At 45.6% G+C, this 23760-nt stretch overlaps 1 protein-coding gene across 7 annotated transcripts in view; it reads left to right on the top strand.

Moving 5' to 3' along the window:
* The window catches only part of GBF1 (golgi brefeldin A resistant guanine nucleotide exchange factor 1), a 319690-nt gene that overhangs the window by 176563 nt on the left and 119367 nt on the right, over nt 1-23760 (top strand). For all 7 annotated transcript variants that reach the window (XM_077259202.1, XM_077259204.1, XM_077259201.1 and 4 more), the window contains 6 exons: nt 10455-10623; nt 15219-15430; nt 15513-15611; nt 20126-20320; nt 20531-20720; nt 20922-21059. In XM_077259202.1, the coding sequence (XP_077115317.1) occupies nt 10455-10623; nt 15219-15430; nt 15513-15611; nt 20126-20320; nt 20531-20720; nt 20922-21059 (1003 nt within the window). The remainder of the gene's footprint in view (nt 1-10454; nt 10624-15218; nt 15431-15512; nt 15612-20125; nt 20321-20530; nt 20721-20921; nt 21060-23760) is intronic.

The following is a 23760-nucleotide window of genomic DNA, read 5'->3' as shown; positions in this document are numbered from 1 at the left end:
AGTTGTGCTGGTAAAGGGGCAGTTGTGGATCAAACCACTCGGTGGGGCAGCACCTGTTTAATGATTGAGCGATTGCGTGAGCTGAAATCCTTTCTTGTAGATATGCCAACCCTCAGGTAACACTACATGAAGATCAATGGACACGTGGCTGAATTGAAGAAATTGCTTCTTCACCCATTTACAATGACTAAAAAGTTAAAAGCTGAAGATTTAACTTCTGGCATTGTCATAAAGGAGTGGAAGAACTTGCTGTTTTGCTTGTCCCAAAGAGGAGGTTTAATCGCAGATGTCATTGCTGCTTCAATGAAATGGAGAGAATCACTGCTATTAGAAAATAAAATTCTTCTGGCAGCTGTTTATGTGGACTCGAGTCATCATATATTGCTGGATGATCAGCAGCTTCCTAAAGGAAAAGAAACTGAGTGAAGTAATTATTAGGATTGAGCTGCAGAGCTGCCAGGAGCAAGAGGACTTGGGACTTGCCAGTTCTACTGCTACCATATCTTCATCCTCATCAGATGAGGAATTTAATTTTGAAAAGTATTTGGATGACATGGAGCAGGCAGAGTGTTGCCACAGGGAAAAAAAATTGCACCCCCATAGCTAACAGATTGGCCATATTTCAGCAAAATTTTTCACTTGCTCTCAAAGTAGAATAGTTTAATCTTTCATCAAAACTGTGCACGAGGCAATTTGTTTATACCCTGAAACTGTTGCAGATGTAGCCCATATGGTTACTGCTTTGTCACCAACACAAGTTAGGCTACTTTCAGACATAGCGCATTTTTGAGCGCTATTTTGCGGGCGCTTTTCAAAAATGCGCAATGTCATTTTCGTCTGCCGGCAAAGTGAATGAGAAATTCACTTTGCCGTTCAGACACACCGCAAAAAAACGCGGCGCTTTTGTCTGCAAACACGCCGGCGTAAAAAGAATTGACATGTCAATTCTTTACACAGCGGCGTGTCTGCGTATCCCCATAGGGCCCCATATTACCGTCCACACACAGCGCCTTTGTCCTGGGTGTCGGCGTCTTTGTACGGAGGGGTTGACACCCAGGACCGGACGTGACGTCGGACAGGAAGAGGGAAGCCCCCGCCCCCCAGTGAAGCAGCATGGAGTCCTTAAACGTGGGGCTGCTGATCGATTTGGTATGTGTGTGTGTGTGTGTGTGTGTGTGTGTGTGTGTGTCCCCATGCGACGCTAGTGCCACCATTGTGCTAAGTCGCCGTATGGGACTACTACTCCCATCCGGTATTAGGATGGGAGAGTTGTCCCTGTGTCCGGCGACTTAGCACAATTGTAAAGTTACACAAAACACCTACACACAATACACATACATGACACACAGTACAGTACATACAACATATAACAGAGTATATACTCACCAACAGCACACTGGTAGGCGAAGCCCTCGATCCCCTAGATAAAATCCCAAAATAAAAAATAAAATTCATACTCCCTGTCCGCAGAATCCATAAAACGAGTGTCCCACGCCGATCCCCTGCTCTCCGGCGATACACTGCCAGGAGCGAAGCTCCTGGCAGTGTATCGCGTACTGTTCCGGCGTTCAATGGCTCCGGCGTCTCGGTTAACAGCAGTACAGCTGCGTTGAACTTTCCCACGCAGCACTGCCGTTAAGCGAGAGTGCCGGGGTCAATGACCGCCGGTAAACTCGCTCGCGCATGCGCAGTGACACACCGACAGGAACTATGGCTCCTGTCAGTGTGTTGCTGCAGCCGTGGAGAGCAGACATATCTCTGGATGTGTCTGTTCTCCATGGAAAATCTTGATACGTGGCACTTAAATATGTGGCAATTAAATACGTGACACGTGGCACTTATACGTGATACGTGTCACTTAAATACGTGGCACTGAAATACGTGATACGTGTCACTTTGATACGTGGCACGTGTCACTTAAATACGTGGCACGTGGCACTGAAATATGTGGCACGTGGCACTTTGATACGTGGCACGTGTCACTTAAATACGTGGCACTGAAATATGTGGCACGTGGCACTTTGATACGTGGCACGTGGCACTGAAATATGTGGCACGTGGCACTTTGATACGTGGCACGTGGCACTTTGATACGTGGCACGTGGCACTGAAATACGTGATACGTGGCACTGAAATACGTGGCACTGAAATACGTGATACGTGGCACTTAAATACGTGGCACTTAAATACGTGGCACGTGGCACTGAAATACGTGGCACTGAAATATGTGGCACTGAAATACGTGATACGTGGCACTTAAATACGTGGCACTTAAATACGTGGCACTTAAATACGTGGCACTTAAATACGTGGCACTTAAATACGTGGCACTTAGGCTATGTTCACATTTGCGTTGTGCGCCGCATGCGTCCTTTTTTTGATTGATTTTGGACGCAGCAAAAATGCAACTTGCTGCGTCCTCTGCGGCCGGATGCGTGCGCTGCAGTGACGCATGCGGCGCAAAACGCAAGTGCGACACATGTCCATGCGCCCCCATGTTAAATATAGGGGCGCATGACGCATGCGGCGCCCGACGCTGCGGCGCAGACCGCAAATGTGAACGTAGACTTAAATAGCTGGATAGAGCTGGATCCGCGGGCTGTGATCTGGCCTACGCTCAGCACTCTGCGGAGCGCTGTCATTCAAAACACGTCCACTCATTTTGGTGTTTAGTCCCAAAATGGAGGATGGAAGAAGAAAAGGGTTGGACAAGGAAATGACATCATTTCTTTTTTTTTTTCCCCCACTGCAGTTAAAGCTTTATTTGTGTCAAACACAGACAATCTGCAGAGAAAACTGCATAAAAAACCGCACTAAAAACCGCATCAAAAACGCACCAAAAACGCACCTGCGTTTTCTGCCAAGAGCTGCGGTTTTTGTCCTGAAAAAAAAGGATTGAAATCAGGATCGTGTGAACATACCCTTACCGTACAGGGTTACGAGGGGGGGCGTCTGACTGACGCCTGCCCTAGTAACCTGGGGTTAGTGACAGTGGGGTTAGTAAACCCCAGCTGATGTCTGTTCCGCTTGCTGAGGCGTCTTTGGCTCAAGGCCATTGCAGCTGGCAGAATCGACATGATGTTAACTCCAGTGTGTATTGTATTCCGAGTCATAAAGACAGGAAATGACCTCAATGACTCTTTTTTTTTTTTCCCCTTTTTTTTTTTTTTCAAACAAACTTTATTTTCAGTACACAATGCTGAAAAAAACGCAGCAAAAAACGCAGTGTGTGAAAGCAGCTGCGTTTTTTGCCTGCGTAAAAAAACGCAGGTAAAGCAGCAGCAAAATACGCGCGCGTAAAAATACGCAGCAAATATGCTGTGTGTGAAAGTAGCCTTAGTGTAGAGAGGTTGTTCTCTAGTCTTAACCTAAAATCTGATCTAATTATTTTATCTGAGGGAGGCAATATTATTTCTCAGAACAAATTCATAGCGTGCACAAATGTTGTTCAGTAAATTTTTGTTGAAACCTGTTTTGTCCCCACTTACTGCATAGTGTATTGCATATTTACATTTTATTAAAGTTTTTTGTTGTTGTAAAGTTGTATTTCAATCAATATATTTTGTTCTATCTAAATAACTTGAGTATTGTCATAATGGTGATTAAAAGCCTGATGTTACTATTGTACTACAGTAAATGTATCACTTAAACATGAGCCATGTATAAGGGAGTCGGAAAATTGAGGAGTCGGAGCTTTGACTTATCAACTCCACTGTCCTGCTTCTCACCAAGCTGCTTGCCTATTGTCCTGTAGCCCATCCCAGCCTTGTGCAGGTCTGCAATTGTGTTCCTTTTGGTCATTTGGTGTTGACCATGGTGAAGAGGTTGTAGTGTGATTGAGTGTGTGGAGAGGTGGCTTTTATACAGGCAACAAGTTCAAACCGGTGCAGTTAATACAGGTAAAGAGAAGGAGGGCTGCTTAACCCCTTTACCCCCCAAGGGTGGTTTGCACGTTAATGACCAGGCCAATTTTTACAATTCTGACCACTGTCCCTTTATGAGGTTATAACTCTGGAACGCTTCAACGGATCCCGGTGATTCTGACATTGTTTTCTCGTGACATATTGTACCTCATGATAGTGGTAACATTTCTTTGATATTACCTGCGTTTATTTGTGAAAAAAATGGAAATTTGGCGAAAATTTTGAAAATATCGCAATTTTCCAACTTTGAATTTTTATGCAATTAAATCACAGAGATATGTCATACAAAATACTTAATAAGTAACATTTCCCACATGTCTACTTTACATCAGCACAATTTTGGAACCAACATATTTTTTTTTTTTGTTAGGGAGTTATAAGGGTTAAAAGTTGACCAGCAATTTCTCATTTTTACAACACCATTTTTTTTTAGGGACCAAATCTCATTTGAAGTCATTTTGAGGGGTCTATATGATAGAAAATAACCAAGTGTGACACCATTCTAAAAACTGCACCCCTTAAGGTGCTCAAAACCATATTCAAGAAGTTTATTAATCCTTCAGGTGTTTCACAGGAATTTTTGGAATGTTTAAATAAAAATGAACATTACATTTTTTTTTCCACAAAATATTTACTTCAGCTCCAATTTGTTTTATTTTACCAAGGGTAACAGGAGAAAATGGACCCCAAAAGTTGTTGTACAATTTGTCCTGAGTACGCTGATATCCCATATGTGGGGGTAAACCACTGTTTAGGCGCATGGCAGAGCTCGGAAGCGAAGGAGCGCCATTTGACTTTTCAATGCAAAATTGACTGGCATTGAGATGGGATGCCATGTTGCGTTTGGAGAGCCCCTGATGTGCCTAAACATTGAAGCCCCCCACAAGTGACACCATTTTGGAAAGTAGACCCCCTAAGGATCTTATCTAGATGTGTTGTGAGAGATTTGAACCCCCAAGTGTTTCACTACAGTTTATAACGCAGAGCCGTGAAAATAAAAAATCTTTTTTTCCACAAAAATTATTTTTTAGCCCCCAGTTTTGTGTTTTCCCAAGGGTAAAAGGAGAAATTGGACCCCAAAAGTTGTTGTCCAATGTGTCCTGAGAATGCTGATACCCCATATGTTGAGGTACACCCCTGTTTGGGCGCACGGGAGAGCTCGGAAGGGAAGGAGCACTGTTTTACTGGATTTGTGATCGGACGCATGTCGCGTTTGGAGAGCCCCTGATGTGCCTAAACAGTGGAAGCCCCCAATTCTAACTGAAACCCTAATCCAAACACATCCCTAACCCTAATCCTAACGGTAACCTTAACCACACCCCTAACACTGACACACCCCTAACCCTAATCCCAAACCCTATTCCCAACCGTAAATTCAATCCTAACCCTAACTTTTGCCCCAACCCTAGCCCTAACCCTAATGGGAAAATGGAAATAAATACATTTTTTTTTATTTTTCTCTAAGGGGATGATGAAGTGGGGTTTGATTTACTTCTATAGCGGGTTTTTTAGCGGATTTTTATGATTGGCAACCGTCACACACTGAAAGACGCATCATGTTATAGTGTAAGATCGCTGATCTGACACTTTGCTGTGCACTGTGTCAGATCAGCGATCACACAGGCACAGCAGGGACGCTTAGCAACGCTTGCTCTGAGCAGGCGCTGGTAAGCCCACCTCCCTGCAGGACCCGGATGCAGCCCCACGGCCATTTTGGATCCGGGCCTGCTGCAGGGAGGAGGAGGTAAGAGACCCTCGGAGCAACGCGATCACATCGCGTTGCTCCGGGGGTCTCAGGGAAGCCCGCAGGGAGCCTCCTCCCTGCGCGATGCTTCCCTATACCGCCGGAACACTGCGATCATGTTTGACCGCAGTGTGCCGGCGGTTAATGTCCCGTGAGCGCGGCCGATTGCATATGACGTACTATCCCGTCGGTGGTCATACGGGCCCACCCCACCTCGACGGGATAGTACGTCTAATGTCAGAAAGGGGTTAAAGAAAAACTAACAGGTTTGTAAGAACAATAATTCTTGCTGGTTGGTAGGTGATCAAATACTTATTTAATGCAATAAAATGCAATTTAATTACCGTATTTTCCGGCGTATAAGACGACTGGGCGTATAAGACGACCCCCCAACTTTACCAGTTAAAAAATAAAATCTTCTTAAAAGTCGGGGGTCTTCTTATACACCCTATGTCGTCTTATAGGGCCGGTGAATATGTGCCTTTTGGGGGGGGGGGAGTGATCCTGATGAGGACGAGGGGGCGTCTCACAGGAAAGTGAGTATCCCCCATTACCTTATCATAGCGCTGCAGCGTGGGGTCTCTGTGCTGGGAGCGGCGGCTGCTGTGCTGTGCTGTGCTGTGCTGTGGCGGCTCCTCTTCTGCAGTGTGGGGCCTCTGGTGCTGTGGGGCGGTGGCGGCGGCGTATCTTCATACAGTCGGGGCTCCTCCGGCATCTCAAAGACTGGAAGCCCCGCCGGCAACTCCATGGGTACAATGCGGTCAGGTGGCCTCCGGGAAAATGGCCGCTGCTCAGATTCAGATCTCGTCCCGAGATCTCGGGAGACGAGATCTGAATCTGAGCAGTGGCCATTTTCCCGGAGGCAGCTCAATAGGTGCGATGCGGTGGCCCGGCCGCTGGGGGCTGCGCATGCTCAGATTCAGATCTCAACGAGATCTGAATCTAAGCAGCGGCCATTTTCCCGGAGGCCAGCGCATTGTACCGATGGAGTTGCCGGCGGGGCTTCCAGGCTGAGATGCCGGAGGAGCCCCGACTGCATGAAGATACGCCGCCGCCGCCACCGCCCCACAGCACCAGAGGCCCCACACTGCAGAAGAGGAGCCGCCACAGCACAGCAGCCGCCGCCGCTCCCAGCACAGAGACCCCACGCTGCAGCGCTATGATAAGGTAATGGGGGATACTCACTTTTCTGTGAGACGCCCCCTCGTCGTCATCAGGATCACTCCCCCCCCCACCCACCATATACACCCGGCGTACAAGGCGATTCCCGGCGTACAAGACGACCCCCGACTTTTAAGAAGATTTTCAGGGGTTAAAAAGTCGTCTTGTACGCCGGAAAATACGGTATTTAAAAATCTTACTATGAGATTTTCTGTTTTTTTAGAGTCTTTCTCTCACAGTTGAAGTGTACCTTATTTTATGTACAAATGTACAGTGGGTACGGAAAGTATTCATACCTCTTTTAAATTTTTCACTCTGTTTGATTGCAGCCATTTGGTAAATTCAAAAAAGTTCATTTTTTTTCTCATTAATGTGCACTCTGCACCTCATCTTGACTGAAAAAAAAAAACGAAATGAAGAAATGTTTGCAAATTTATTAAAAAAGAAAAACTGAAATCAGTCGGTGGCTCAGTGGATAGCACTACAGCCTTGCAGCGCTGGAGTCCTGGGTTCTAATCCCACCTTGGACAACATCTGCAAGGAGTTTGTATGTTCTCCCCATGTTTGCATGGGTTTCCTCCTGGTACTCCGGTCTCCTCTCACATTCCAAAGACATACTGATAGGGAATTTAGATTGTGAGCCCCATCGGCGACAGTGATGATAATGTGTGCAAAACTGTAAAGCGCCGCGGAATATTTTAGCGCTATATAAAAAATTATAAGATTTATAAGATTATAAAAAATAATTACATGGTAACTAGTATTCAGACCCTTTGCTCAGTATTGAGTAGAAGCACCCTTTTGAGCTAGTACAGCCATGAGTCGTCTTGGGAATGATGCAACAAGTTTTTCACACCTGGATTTTGGGATCCTCTGCCATTCTTCCTTGCAGATCTCCTCCAGTTCCATCAGGTTGGATGATGAACGTTGGTGGACCGCCATTTTCAGGTCTCTCCAGAGATGCTCAATTGGGTTTAGGTCAGGGCTCTGGCTGGGCCAGTCAAGAATGGTCACAGAGTTGTTCTGAAGCCACTCCTTTGTTATTTTAGCTGTGTGCTTAGGGTCATTGTCTTGTTGGAAGGTGAACCTTCAGCCAAGTCTGAGGTCCAGAGAACTCTGGAAGAGGTTTTCATCCAGGATATCTCTGTACTTGGCTGCATTCATGCTGCTTTCAATGACAACCAGTCGTACTGTCCCTGCAGCTGAAAAACACCCCCATAGCATGATGCTGCCACCACCATGTTTCACTGTTGGGATTGTATTGGGCAGGTGATAGTTATCTCAATCAAAGTCCTCCATAAAATTATTCTGTGTACAATTCAGCAAAGAAAACCCGTTTGTTCAACTATAACCCCACTAATCGTGGAGTGGACAGAAAAAACACAAAGTCTAAAATTTGTCTTTAGAATTAACTAAACAAATTTTATTGACAATAAAATTTCATCACAAATCTATGAAAACCTCAAGTGGAGTTAGTCCACACAAGAGTAAGTAATTTTGTGAGACTGTTTATATTTATAATTGTGGCTAATGTATAACAAAATGTGGAACAGTTGAGCCATATATCTAATGTGTTTAACATATAGGTGTTATTTTGTAAAAAGACGCCATATACATATAGTATCATGTGGCTCCTTTATGTATATTGTTGTTTAATTAATGTAATATAATTAGCCCTAGAACAACAGGGTTCATTACACTTCATATACTTCATGGTATGTTTAAAGGAGTTTTTAGCATGTAGTGTCCCTCATTACTTGAGGTTTTCATAGATTTGTAATGAAATTTTATTGTCAATAAAATGTGTTTAGTTAATTTTAAAGACAAATTTTTGACTTTGTGTTTTTTCTGTCCACTCCATGATTAGGGAGGTGATAAACAGTGCCTGGTTTTCTCCACACATACCGCTTAAAATTATCATCAAAACGTTCTATCTTCATCTCCTCAGACCAGAGAATCTTATTTCTCATAGTCTGGGAGTCCTTCATGTGTTTTTTAGCAAGCTCTATGCGGTCTTTCATATGTCTTGCACTAAGGAGAGGCCTCCGTGAGGCGACTCTGCCATAAAGGCCTGACTGGTGGAGGGCTGCAGTGATAGTTGACTTTGTGGAACTTTCCCCCATCTCCCTCCTGCATCTCTGGAGCTCAGCCACAGTGATCTTGGGGTTCTTCTTTACCTCTCTCACCAAGGCTCTTCTCCCACGATAGCTCAGTTTGCCTGGACGACAAGGTCTAGGAAGACTTCTGGTGGTCCCAATCTTCTTCCATTTAAGGATTATGGAGGCCACTGTGCTCTTAGGAACCTTGAGTACTGCAGAAATTACATTTTTTAACCTTGGCCAGATCTGTGCCTTGCCACAATTCTGTCTCTGAGCTCCTTGACCAGTTCCTTTGACCTCCTGATTCTTATTTGCTCTGACATGCCCTGTGAGCTATGAGGTCTTATATAGACAGGTGTGTGCCTTTCCAAATCAAGTCCTATCAGTTTAAACACAGCTGGACTCCAATGAAAGAGTAGAACCATTTCAAGGAGGATCACAAGGAAATGGAAAGTGTGTCCCTTAAATATGAGTATCTGAGCAAAGGGTCTGAATACTTATGACCATGTGATCTTTAATTTTTTGCTTTATTAAATTTGCAAAAATTACTACATTTCTGGGGGGGGGGGGGGGTTCAGTCAAGATGGGGTGCAGAGTGAAAAAAATTTAACTTTTCTTGATTTTACCAAATAGCTGCAATGAGAGTGGAAAATTTAAAGGGGTATGAATGCTTTCCGTACCCACTGTACTGCATACATACATATTTTATACACACACACATATTATATACACACATGTACAGTTGAAGTTTATGTTGACATCGGCGGACCCCTCACTCACACAATTCTGGTTGCATTCATAACTTCTGTGACCACTGTTGTTACGCCCCTGGCTGGCCCCATTAAAGGGAAACGGTCAGGTGTCGGAGCTCTTTGACTTTTTGCGGCGCCTGCGCACTTCAGTACTTTGCTCTGCCCTCAACAGGGCAGGGAAATATGCCTGCTCAAGAGCGCGATTTAGAGCAGACTGTGTGGATGACGCAGGGATGCATCATCCACACGAAGCAAGGAGGACAGTGATCGTAAGAATATGGGAGGTGCCCGGGCCAAGAACTTCGACACCCTTCGGACCAGACTGCCCTGCAGGTAAGTATAGGAAAAGTTATTTTTCTTTTCTTACAGGTCGGGTTGGGGGGAGATATACAGCGTTATAACATGCTGTATATCAGGCCTGAAAGGTGGTGACCGTATCTCATATCAGCCAAACCTGGTGACAGGTTCCCTTTAACTTGCAAGGGGTCTCACTTCAGTTTCCTACACATGTAGGTGGCCAGGGGCCATTTTGCAAGGAAAAATGTAAACCGGCTGCAGTGCTACACCAGCGCTGGGCCTTTTTTTATTCTGTCAGTGGCAGGTCCCAGAAAGCCGCACCCTCACCTGTCTGATACTGATTTAATATGCTAGTGAGATGCCATAACTTAATGAGATGAAAATGTGAAGTGGCCTTATATGCCTTCCACCTATTATATATATTTGTTTCAAAATTGTTACTAATACATGTATCCATTTTTTGCAACTTATTTTAAAGAATGAAGAATTACTGGGTAGAAGAACACAATCTGCCTCTGTTGAATCCATCCCTGAGGTTCTAGAAGACAGCTCTTCAATAGCTGACTACTCAGACTCTGCCTCTGTTCATGACATGGACTATGTCAATCCTCGAGGCGTTAGATTTACCCAGTCTTTACAGAAAGAAGGTGAGAGTGAGGTCAGATTGCTTCACCTTGCGTTTCAGCTGACCGGATGCATTGATGATGCTATTTTCTGAAGGATGGTTAAGCAAATAAATCTAGAATTTAAAGGGGACTTGTCTGCAGTATTTTGGACTCTTAAAGAGGTTGTCCGATCTAAAGCTACACATTATATGACTACAGACTTGTAAATCCTCACATTGTGTGCACGGCGCGGATTCTTCGTGCCGGGAGCGATGGTCATGTGACCACAAGTATAAGATATGCACACTCCCGGCCACATTCTGTCTAGATGAGGTTTTGCTTAATGCAAGTTTATCGAACGAGGCCTGGAAACACTCTAGTTTGAATATGGCCAGCGGTATGCATACTTGTGGTCACTTGCTCGCTTTCTTTTGCACTGGGAAATCCTCACAGCTTGCAATGTGCGCAATGTGAGGATGCAATTGTCTGCAGTCATATAGTGACAGATTCTTGCTACAGCTTCCAGGGCCGCACCCTGATAATAGTTCACTCTCCGATGAGGGCAGTGCTAGAAGCTGTTGGGGCGCCAATGATGTCACTCACTCTATTCTATCTCCACCCCCTGACAACTTCTTGTTTCACAGTTAGACGCTACATCTTCTGAGACAGAAACTGAGTGTGAGTTCTGCTCTTACATCTCCCACAGCCTCTATGAGCACCATGGATCCAGGACATCTTCAGAGGGTGGCGATAGAAGCAGCTGTGGAAAGTTACTGCAGCTTAGCCCCCTGATGACATCCTGTACCGTGGGGGGCAATAGACGCTGCGCAGAAGTGAGTGCAGCCTCAGCCCTCTGCGATGTTTTGTTTGAGACTCCTCACAAATAAAACATCACAGGACGTGAAGTGAAAAATAACACATTTAAAGCTGTATAGTATATCACAGAGGTCCCCAACGTTTCTGACCTTGAGAGCCACATTCAGCTCTGAGAGAGGGTTGCGAGCCGCATCCAGCCTTGAGAGAGGGTCGCGAGCCACAATCAGCTCCCGCCCCCCCCCCCCCCCCCCCCCTCACCATAATGGTAGCCAAAGCTTTTCCACAAAAATCAATCACCCCAAAGCAGTATACAAAAATCCATGGGTTCCTGCAATACCCCCATTCAGTATTCTCCTATAAAGCACTCCCAAGACACTGTCACATCCAGCTTCAAACACCTCCTCTTAAAGGTAAGGTACCGCGTTTGTAGATCATTAATAAATCACTGTAATGTAGCATAACATGCTGCTATAACCAAGTTTTAAATGCATGTGAAACAGATTTCGTGTGTTATGTGTGTTTAAAGAAGGAACTGGGGGCTGACATCTTGGTTTTGCAGCAGTAGCAGGGCACTAACAGTGTCATTTTACAGCACCCCATGGACATAGGAGATAATAGACCGGCGCTGACCCTATCTTTAACATTGGAGAGGCGTTAGCAGTGAGCTCGGCACGCCTCTGTGGGCTGCACAACTCACTGCTGTAGGTGTGACTAGCTGCCATTTTATTATAGCCCAGTGCTCTCTGCCCAGCTCCACTTACTCTCTATCACAGGAGAGAAGTGCACTGCCCCTCTGTACTCCAGGCACTGGGCAGACATCCTCTGCCCCTCACACGCTGCCCGCCCTGTGTGCTTCTCCTGCTGTGTCTCCGCCTCCCCCCTCACACACAGACCCTCATTCACAGCCTGCAGAGAGAGGTGACACCTGACACCTCTCAGCCATACAATGTATCTCTCCCCTCCCTCCACAATGCCGGCCATTCACTGCAGACCTGGAGCTCCTTCTTATCTTACTGAGGGACGAGTCACAGACAGCTCTGCACAGACAATGCTGCTCCATACATAAACACCACATAAACTAACTGTGCTTCTGATAGCAGTAACTGCTGGTGATAGCAGATCACAGGTCAGTCACACACAAAATGGCTCTGCCCTGTGATGCTGCTCTTCATTCTGCCCCAGGGATATTAGACCACCCAAAAGGGGAGGGAAATGCTGATGTCAGCAGGTACTGCCCAGATTTTCCAGCTAACAGTAAAGCTGGTAAGTCTTACTATAGCTGCTTGAGGTCTAAAACGGAAAATGCTCCCCCTAGTGGTCAATATATATATTTGTAAGAAAATATATAATATTTTTCATATAGAAATGTTTGCAAACAGTGCAAACATTGCATTAACACATTTTATTTACTATTTTAAGCTTAATTTCACAAAAAAACAAACTACAAGAAAACTGGTGGCACCTTCCCTTTAAATAATCTCAAAACCCCTAAGGCTATGTGCACACATAGCGGTCTTTACCGCGGATCCGCAGCGTTTCTGCAGCTGCGGGTCCGCAGCAGTTTCCATTGCGTTTACAGTTACATGTAAACCCTATGGAAACCGCAATCCGCTGTGCACATGCTGCGGGAAAAAACGTGCAGAAACGCAGCGGTTTACATTCCGCAGCATGTCACTTCTTTGTGCAGAATCGCTGCGATTCTGCACACATAGGCTACGTTCACATTTGCGTTGTGCGCCGCAGCGTCGGCGACGCAACGCACAACGCAAATGTAAACGCATGCACAACGCAGCGTTTTGTGACGCATGCGTCCATTTTTGCATGTTTTTGGGCGCAGAAAAAACTGCAACTTGCTGCGTTCTCTGCGCCCTGACGCATGCACCACAAGGACGCATGCGTCACAAAACGCAAGTGCAACGCATGTCCATGCGCCCCCATGTTAAATATAGGGGCACATGACGCATGCGGCGACGCTGCAGCGCCCGACGCTGCGGCGCCGAACGCTAATGTGAACGTAGCCATAGGAATGCATTGATCCGCTTACTTCCCGCATGGGGATGTGCCCACGATGCGGGAAGTAAGCGGATAATGTGCAGATGGTACCCGGGGTGGAGGAGAGGAGACTCTCCTCCAGGCCCTGGGAACCATATTTGTGTAAAAAAAAAAAAAAAAAAAAAAAAAGAATTAAAATAAAAAATAAATATATACTCACCTCTCAGCGCTGCACGCGGCCGTCCGGTTGCAGGGTTGCTATGCGAGCAGGGCCTTAGATGACGTCGCAATCACATGACCGTGACGTCACGAAGGTCCTTCTCGCACAGCATCTTTGGAACCGGACCGCCGCGTGCAGCACCGAGGAGATCGGGACGTCAGAGGGTGAGTATATAACCATTTTTTATTATTTTTAACATTACTATTGATGCTGCATATTGCTGCATATGCAGCATCAATAGTATAGGAGTAAACCCGCAGCGGAAACCGCAAAACAAACCGCGATAAATCTGCAGGGGTAACCGCAGCGGTTTTGCCCTGCAGATTTATCAAATCCGCTGCGGGAGAACCCGCATAGGACCCTTCCTACGTGTGCACATAGCCTAAAAGACCATTATATGTGCATCAAGATCTGCTCTTTTGTGCAGGGCTGCTCACAAAATTCACCATTTTCAGATGTGCTCTTCATAACTGTCAGCTTGGTGCATTAGTTCCAGTTGTAGCAAACGGACAGCCGCTAGCCACAATTCATGGGACCGCGAGCCACAGGTTGGGGACCCCTGGTATATCATATAATAAAGCTAATGTCAAAAGTGGTTAGACATTACCTAAAGACATGACTGTAATTTCTTTTTGAAGCTGATTAAAATCGTTTGCCTTTTTATTTTTTTAAAGAAATCCATTTGATTGGTCTTCTGTAATTAACTGTGGTAATTTTAGGCTAATGAGGCTGAAGCGGATCTGCACTCTGGGTCTGATCATTTCCTACCAGTCTAATATCCGCACCCCTGGCTGCCTCCAGGCTATGACGCACAGGTCATTTCTTTTTCAGTGACCTGTCTACTCTGGACAAAATTTCCCTCAGATGCCTGCATTGCCTTGGGGTGGGTATGCGCAGATCGATTTGTCAATTCAAGTTGTGTCACTTGGAAGTTAAGGCTACTTTCACACTAGCGTCGGGCTCGGCCCGTCGCAGTGCGTCGGGCCGAGGTTCCCGACGCTAGTGTTGTCTCCGCCGCACAACGGGGGCAGCGGGTGCATTTTTACAGCGCATCCGCTGCCCCATTGTGAGGTGCGGGGAGGTGGGGGCGGAGTTCCGGCCGCGCATGCGCAGTCGGAAAAAGCGGACCGTCGTGAGCAAAAAACGTTACATGTAGCGTTTTTTGGTCCCGACGGTCCGCCACAACACGGCGCAACCGTCGCACGACGGTTGCGACGTGTGTCAATCCGTCACAATACGTCGCTTAATGTAAGTCTATGGGGAAAAAACGCATCCTGCAAGCACTTTTGCAGGATGCGTTTTTTCGGCAAAACGACGCATTGTGGCGGATTGCAGTTAACGCTAGTGTGAAAGTAGCCTAACTTGCATGCCCAGCTCCCGGCAATCACTGCATCTGCATGAGATTTCGGCCGGAGGTGGTAGAACAAAATGGATTTCTTTGAAAAAGAGTGTTTTCATTAGCTTAAAAGGACCAAGACTGCCATATCTTTAGTTAGGAGACAAAAATCGTGTTGACTGGTCCTCTTTAAATTCTTCTTGCCCCAAATCATTAAAAACAGTACCCATGTTTTGCACATCTTGCTCACTAACCATGATGCTTTTTTTTTAGGAGCAGTCTTGGTCCCTTACGGTCTTCCTTGCATTCGGGAATTGTTCCGCTTTCTCATTTCACTTACCAACCCCCATGACCGCCATAATTCAGAAGTGATGATCCACATGGGTTTACAGCTTATTACAGTAGCCTTAGAGTGTGCACCTATTGCAAACTACGTTTCACTTCTGGGACTTGTGAAGGATGAGCTTTGTCGCCACTTGTTTCAGGTTGGTGAAGGATTTTTTTTATTTTTTTATATTTTACTATACAAATTGTCAGCATTCACAAATGATTAATTTACCCTTTCAGCTCTTAAATGGAGATCGTTTAAGTCTGTATGCAGCCTCCTTGCGGGCATGTTTCCTTCTATTCGAAAGTATGAGAGAGCATCTGAAGTTTCAAATGGAGGTAAGTACATATGCATTATTGTATGGTGTATTAGAGAATCAGTCACCAAGTTTGTGCCATCTAATCTGAGTGCAGCATAGTGTGGACACACACCTTAATTCCAGCAATGTCACTTGCTTGGCTGCTTGTTGTATTTTTGATAAAATCCCAGATCTAGTAGCAGGAGATTACTAGTGATGAGTGAACATGCTCAGATAAGGTGTTCGTGGTGAGGGTGCTGAGTGTCTTTGACGTGCTTGAATAATAAATTCGAGTCCCCGCGCCTGCATGTCTCGCAGTTGTTCGACAGCCGCTACACATGCATGGATTGCCTGTTTGTTAGCACGCAAGCATGCTCAGATAACACATTAGCCGAGCACTTTTCGCTCATCACTATTATCACAAGAGGCCTAGTAAATCTGCTGCCGTGTAGTTCTCCATATTAATGATCTCTGTATAACCCTGTGTACACAGAAAGCTGCCAATCTGTGGTTTGCAGAGATTTATACAGATCTTAGCATTTTATAAGCTAGCAGTTCAGTAAGTGACACATCACTGGAATTGGGGTTTCTGCCCCTACATCATACGGCTCTCAGCATAGACCTGGTGACATATTCCCTTTAACTACTGCAGTAGTATAGTGTGTGTTTTTTTTTTTTTTTTTTTAAATTTCTACTTAAAAGGTTATTTTGTGTTCATTTTTCATGTGCACACCGCTCCTGATGCATTAACTGCTTGGACCAGTGGTATTGATGCTATGCTTCCACAATCTGTGCATGCTCCAGTGATGCTATAGGAGGCAGCCTTGCGTCTGCAGCATCAGAGGACGCAGGGGAACTAAAGCTATTCCGGCAGCTTTGGAGCAGTGCTTACAGGTTTTACAACAAGCAGCTTGCAGGTGCTGTGCTCATTGCCTAGGAAACCCGCTATCTGTATTAGACTGCAGGGTTGGCCAGTAACCTAGTCAACAAAGCATTAAATGAGAAGATAAAAAATCCCTCTATTCTTCTCCATTCCTGAGAACAGAGAGGATTTTAATAAGAGGTCACTTGCAATCTTGCACCTTTTTACAAGCTCTGTGCAACTTTTACCCATTTATTTTGAAGTGATAACTAGAGTTGAGCGACTTTTACTTTTTTCGGATCGAGTCGGGTTTCGCGAAACCCGACTTTGTCAAAAGTCGGGTCGGGTGAAATCGGCCTTTTATTGCGAAAAGTTGGGGGCCGACTGAAACACGAAACTCAATGCAAGTCAATGGGGAATCAAAGTCGGCAGTGAGTGGAGGACAGGAAAACACCTACAGTGCCCATTTTAATGCCAAAAACATCAATTCTTATTACTTAAGCTTGTCAATCTTAATTTACTTTATAATAATAGTTAGGCATTGAAAACTGGGGTCATTTGGCTAAAGTTGTGGGGGGTAGGGCTGGCTCAAGATTTTCGTGGGCCCAGGAAACGCGGAGCAGGGAGAGGTAAGTATTTCAACCTTGCAAGTGCTGTGATCCTAAGCAAGCAGGGGGGGCCCACTCTTTGGCACTGGCACAGGGCCCCTCATAGTACAGCAGTATGTTTGACGGCGGGTGGTGCCTCCCACTGGCAGAGACACTTTTGCGTACTATGAGTGGCCCTGTGCCAGTGACGTCGCCAACGAGTATGCCTCCCCCACCTGATGAAGGAACCTGCACTTTCATCTGCACCTTCCTCTTTGTCCCCGTGTAAGGTGGTATAGTATGCGGGAAGGGGAACCTGACTTTCAGCAGGGTCAGATTCTGGCTGTGTAGAGTGCAAGGGGAATGTAGTGGTGTAGTGCTTTGTTCAGTGGAGGACAACTGTAAGGACTGGCTGACAGTTACTAGGCCCAAATAATAAAGTGGGCTAACTGTCTGCCAAAAAATTGTTCATAAATAAACAGGTGACATTGCTTTGCTCAGTGTCGGAAAATTGTAATGAGTAGCAGACTAAGTTAGTAGGCCAAAATAATAAAGTGGGCTAAATGTCTGCCAAAAAATTGTTCGTAAATAACCTGGTGGCATAGCTAGGTACAGGGGTGGGCTCCTCTGCTGAGAAGCAGACAGTGGTAGTAGGTGCAAAGTATTAACTGGTCTAAATGGAGGCCAGGGCCCCTGTATATTTTAACTATCATCTATCATTTCAACAAATTTGTATTGGCAGTGCCATTGAAGGATTTAACAGCACAGACTACACAGTGGTGGAGCAGGGAGAGGTAAGTACTGCAAGTGGTAGAGCACTGTTCGAGCTGGGGGGGAACACTCTCGTGGGCGGCGGTACTGGCCCAGGGCCCCTCATATTACGACGGTATGTCTGACATTGGTTGTGCACCACCACCGTCAGAGACACTTCATTGTACTATGAGAGACCCTGTGCCAGTGCCGTCGCCCAAGAGTGGGCACACCCACCTGTCCAGGCAAACGGCACTCGCACGGGTGCTTGCGCCAGGTGGTGACCACGGCCCTATGGGGGGAGTCAGCCCATTTAGGGAGGTATAAAAATGGCCTATGGTGGATATTCAGCAGCTGCAAATGGAGGAATTGAAGCAGTCAGTAAGAGGAGGCCAAAAGCAAGACATTTTTCAGGCAAGCTACGTGTCAGCAGGGGAAGGTGGGGCAAAATAATTTGAAATCCATGATTGGTTCATTTTAATGAAGGTTAGATCCTCAACATTTTGGGTAGCCAGACGATGACGCTGGCTCAACACCTCCAGCCTTAGGTGCTATTGTGCTTTTGCCACTACCACCAGATGCACCACCACCACCACCATCAGTACCAGCTGGCAACCACCGCCCACGGGCTCTTCCACCAGACTTCCTCATTTTTTGGAATAAATAACAACCGTTATATGGTACTGTAAAACAAGGTAGAAGGTGTATATAAACTTGTTGAGAATTTAAATCTCCCTTTTTTTGGGGGGAGACTGAACCAAAACTCAGGCCCTGTGCATAAAACAACACAATGTAAGTGGCAGAAAGTGGCTGGAAGATATATGAAAAAATACAAGGACTGTAGTACAATTTCAATCTCCCTACAATGATCTCAGGACAAGTATGGCAGCAATAAAAAGGACTGCTGCACACAAAAGTGTGGACAAATAAACAAGATAACTGTGCAGAAAGGAGCAACAGGATTTTTGCTTTTAAAAAAGCAGTTGTTTTGCACAGCACCATGCAAACAGCAATGCAGCTTTCAGGGAGCCTTATAAGACAGCCTAATAAGCTACAGAGCTGATGCACAAAGATATAGCCTCCACTGTCTCTGCAAAACAAAGGTGGTGTTGGACAGTGGAAATCGCTACAGCACAAGCGGTTGGGGGTTAATCTTCCCTCCCTAACTATATCCCTGCTTCTGATGAAGCTGCAGCAACCTCTCCCTATGCTACGATCGGCAGAAGTAAGATGGCGGTCGGCGTGCACGCCCCTTTATAGCCCCTGTGATGCTGCAGAAAGTAAGCCAATCACTGTCATGCCCTTCTCTAAGATGGTGGGGACCGAGACCTATGTCATCAAGCTGCCCACACTCTGCGTCCTTCTTCATTGGCTGAAAAATGGTGCTGAAAGCGTCATATGAAACGCGACTTTTGCGCGCAGATCGGCGACCTCATGGCCGATCCCACCCTAGGATCGGGTCGGGTTTCATGAAACCCGACTTTGCCGAAAGTCGGTGATTTTTGAATTTGTCTGATCCGTTTCGCTCAACCCTAGTGATAACCACTGTAAGGGGATTCCAGAATCAATGTTTAAAGAGAATTTGTTATCAGATTTCACAGTGCAAACTTATATACATTATTACATTGATCTCCAAGTTCAAGTGGATGTTAACTCATTAGCTGCCACATACTTTGTTTGCTAGTATCTTCGCATCAGAAAGACAAAATTAAAAACAATACAAAGAAAAAAACACATTTTATTCTGCTTTGCAGACACTATTATATTAGATGTCCCGTTCAACATGAAAAATGTGATGTAAGGTCCTCATTAATATGTCATACAGTTTGTACTGTGATAATCTGTAACCGATCGGCTTACAGCACTGAGCTGATCTGTAGATGCCCGCTTGTCGTGCTCTACTATGGCTGAGAGAAGTTGCCAGTGCTTAAACATTTACCTGCAAGCAATGCTATTCAGGGCTTTGGGCACAAAATACTCCAAATGACTGATACTGGTAATGACTCTACTGGTAATGCTAGAACTCAGAAATGCCCGTTGAGTGCCAGACATAGCTGAATATAGCGATCACATATCTCCTGCAGTCTCATACAGAATATACAGAGTACTTGGGCGCATGAGCTTAAACCGCTTCATTCCAACTGACATTTCAGAGCCCCATTCCCTTGATTTCTGTTGGTCCTAGTTAACAGACCCTCACCAATGCACAACTTATCATGCATCTCTTGGATCTGTGACAACTTACATTTTTGGGACTAATCTATTCATATTTTGGGAAGAGAACTATATTAATAAATATGGGTGATCAGAATTTAGGAAAATATAGACAATTGCCTTTTTTTTTTCTCTTTTTAGATGTACATAAAGAAACTGATGGATATCATTACAATAGAAAATCCAAAGATGCCATATGAGATGAAAGAAATGGCCCTGGAAGCCATTGTACAGCTGTGGAGGATACCCAGCTTTGTAACAGAGCTCTATATTAACTATGACTGTGATTACTATTGCTCCAATCTCTTTGAAGATCTTACCAAACTCCTCTCCAAGGTTTGATGATACTTTCATTGTTACCTATTTGGAGCATGTGGCCATAGACCTGTTTAAATAGAAGACATTATGTCGGCCATCTAGTATGCACCCATAATAAAATATGTGCTAGAGCAAATTGTAAATCCCCTTTAGGTCTGTTTGCGTCGGCTTTGCTCATATTTTCTTTTTCTTCATTTTCTGTTGTGCGTTTGACTTTTTACTTATCAGAATGCGTTTCCAGTGTCTGGCCAGCTCTACACCACTCACCTGCTGTCTCTTGAAGCTCTTCTGACAGTTATTGACAGCACTGAAGCTCACTGTCGGGCTAAGATTTTAAGCAATACTTTACAACAAGACAAAAAAGAGGGTGCCAAAAACATTGCTGAAAGCGCAGAAGTATCTGAGGAGCCTGTAAACAGTAAGTTCTGCAGTTATTTTATATATCAGTCTGTTTCTATAATTCTGTCATCATTTTCATTTGATGCCTATTTGAGAACATTTCATGTTGAAAATAAGTCTGGAAAATTCTTAATCTTTCAGTAGATGTTATTGAGCCCCTACACTTTCAGTAACTCTACTATCGCACAGCTGTGTCATCTGAAGAACCTTTCTTTTCAAGGCACTGATCACCCCATTGAAAACGCTTCTCCAAACATCAGCACTGAATCACATGGAGCACGGCCACCAACGAGTGGTCATCTTATGGCTGATGAGATGAACCTGGGTGTTCAGGAGGCTGAGGATTGCAGTGATAGAGGCAAGTTTTTACTTTTTTTTTTTTTTTTAATTATTTATTTTTTATGTAATGCATTTATACATTGAACAATATCTGGCTATTCATCAGATAACTTGGTTTCATCTAGTAATATGGGTATGTACCTAAACTATGTATTAAAATGATCATATTGCATGTCCATGCCCAATAACGTCTTTTTTTTTTTTTTTCTCTAAATACACTACATAGCAGATTCTGCATCTAAGGGTGCCTTTACAGTACCAGTTTTTCAGCATTAAAGAGCTTCCCATCAGTAAATGTTTAGCGATCAGCGGTTGTTTAATAGCCTAGTAGACCATTCTCCTGTGCGCCCTGAGCAATCTGTAATGAATCATTCAATGCACATAAGTTGCCTTTGTTCTGTGTAGCTCAGGTCCTGTTTACAAAGGACGATGTGCTGCCGAGAGCAATAATCTGGTTTTAGGGTACCGTCACACAGTGCAATTTTGATCGCTACAACGGCACGATTCGTGACGTTCCAGCGATGCATTTACGATATCGCTGTGTATGACACGCTACTGCGATCCGGATCCCCGCTGAGAATCGTACGTCGTAGCAGATCGTTTGAAACTTTCTTTCGTCGTCTAGTGTCCCGCTGTGGCGGCATGATTGCATTGTGTGACACAGGTTGTATACGATGTGCGCACAGTAACCAACGGCTTCTACATCGCAAATACGTCATGAAATTATCGCTCCAGCGCCGTGTATTGCAACGTGTGACCGCAGTATACGACGCTGGAGCGATACTTATACGACGCTGCAACGTCACGAATCGTGCCGTCGTAGCGATGAAAATGGCACTGTGTGACGGTACCCTTAGGCAGCCTGTTTAGACTGCACAGTTATCGTGAAACAAATGATCCTGGGGAACTCTTGTTTCTTGTTCATTTCTGTGCTGTGACTGCTTATGTGTTTTCACTCGTAGAAATAAGTACCCTTGTCTGCTTCCTAGGCTTTCGTATCCAGGAGGCGAACTAGTATTGTAAAATGTAACATGATTGAATAGTACTGGATATGAGCACATGGGGAGACAGAGCAAGACATGTATAATTGTGAGTAGCATGGACAGCTGCAGGGTCTGAGCAGCTGTTAAAGGGAATCTAACAGCTGATACAGACTGCTCGATCCATACAGGCAGCATGATTTATCGATCACTCATAACAGCACCACAACAGAGTGGATCTGGCCTTCAAGGACAGGATTAAAAAGGGTAGCACCTCTCCCTTCCATCAGTTGGTTTCCTGTCCTTTAAGGGCCAATATCTTACTGGCGTACCTGAAGATACAGTAAGAAGATTGAAGTCCGAAGATCTATTTCTTCCCTGGCCGGTCGACTCGGGCAACGATGTCTTCACCGTCTCAGCTGGTGCGGGGTTCCTGGAATCGCCACAGTGGGTCCATGGGGGCTAAAACTTGTGTGCGGGCGCTGGTGAGCCGCATCCCGGGTCATCATGCATTCGCACACATCGGGAGACGCGGTGTATGCACGTCTGCAGGTGTGTTTGGATGGCCAAGGGCGTGTCTGGGTGTCGCAGGCCCAGAGGCACGCCTGGAATGACGCAGGCCGGGGTGTGCCCGGATGACGAGCACCGGAAAGGGGTAGAGCCAGATGACCCGGAACTTCTGGGGGTACTGGAGGGGCATGTAATAGCTTAGGTCCCATATTTAAGTGCAGCAAGGCCTATGGGTCAACACTTACTTGCTCAGCATCCCCTCAAGGATAATGGAAGACACCGAGCAGCAGAATACGCCGCAGCAGCCTGATGGGAAGCTCCAGAAGCAGGTGGAGCGGTGACAACTCCGGGGCAGTAGTTGCGGCAGCCGTGTCTGTGAGAGACGGAGTTCTCCAAAGAGCTGCAGATCCAGTCAGAGGAGCTCCAGTAAAGTGGACTATTATTCAGCCCCCCGAGATGATCTTTCGGCTGAGAGTTGTCCCCCCTCTTAATCCAGTACCGTTTGATTGCCTCACAGTGGTAAGTGATCTTCCTGAAAGTTCACTTGCTGATATGTTTTTTTTTCCTTTCTAGTCATTTATTGCCAGGGAAAGAAGTGCGTGGCAAAGTCTAAGCACAAGGAGTTTGTTCTTTGTAGACTTCATGCCTGATTCCTACCAAAAAATACTTTGCCAGTCATGTATACAGCAGACGGTAACGGGAGAGACCCCTAACTTTGCCATTGATTTAGAGTCCATCATCAGGGCAGAAGTTAATGAATCCCTAAAATCCCTAAGGCTACGTTCACATTTGCGTTGTGCGCCGCAGCGTCGGCGCCGCAGCGCACAACGCAAACAAAAACGCAGCAAAACGCATGCACAACGCTGCGTTTTGCGCCGCATGCGTCGTTTTTTTCATTGAATTTGGACGCAGCAAAAATGCAACTTGCTGCGTCCTCTGCGCCCCGACGCGGGCGCCGCAGCGACGCATGCGGCGCAAAACGCAAGTGCGCCGCATGTCCATGCGCCCCTATGTTAAATATAGGGGCGCATGACGCATGCGGCGCCGCTGCGGCGCCCGACGCTGCGGCGCTGGCCGCAAATGTGAACGTAGCCTAAAACTTCCCGCTGTAGTAGCTTTATAGCGGGAAAACAATAAAAGTGCTAGGCAGCTATCCCCTGTGTCAGATGTGTCTAGTAATTCAGATAACCTGCCTCTTCCTCAGACGGCAACACTGGGAGTTTTTCTATA

The sequence above is a fragment of the Ranitomeya variabilis genome, chromosome 4 (genome assembly GCF_051348905.1).
Source record: "Ranitomeya variabilis isolate aRanVar5 chromosome 4, aRanVar5.hap1, whole genome shotgun sequence".
In the NCBI taxonomy this organism is placed as follows: Eukaryota; Metazoa; Chordata; class Amphibia; order Anura; family Dendrobatidae; genus Ranitomeya; species Ranitomeya variabilis.
This window is presented reverse-complemented; position numbering and strand designations above follow the sequence as displayed.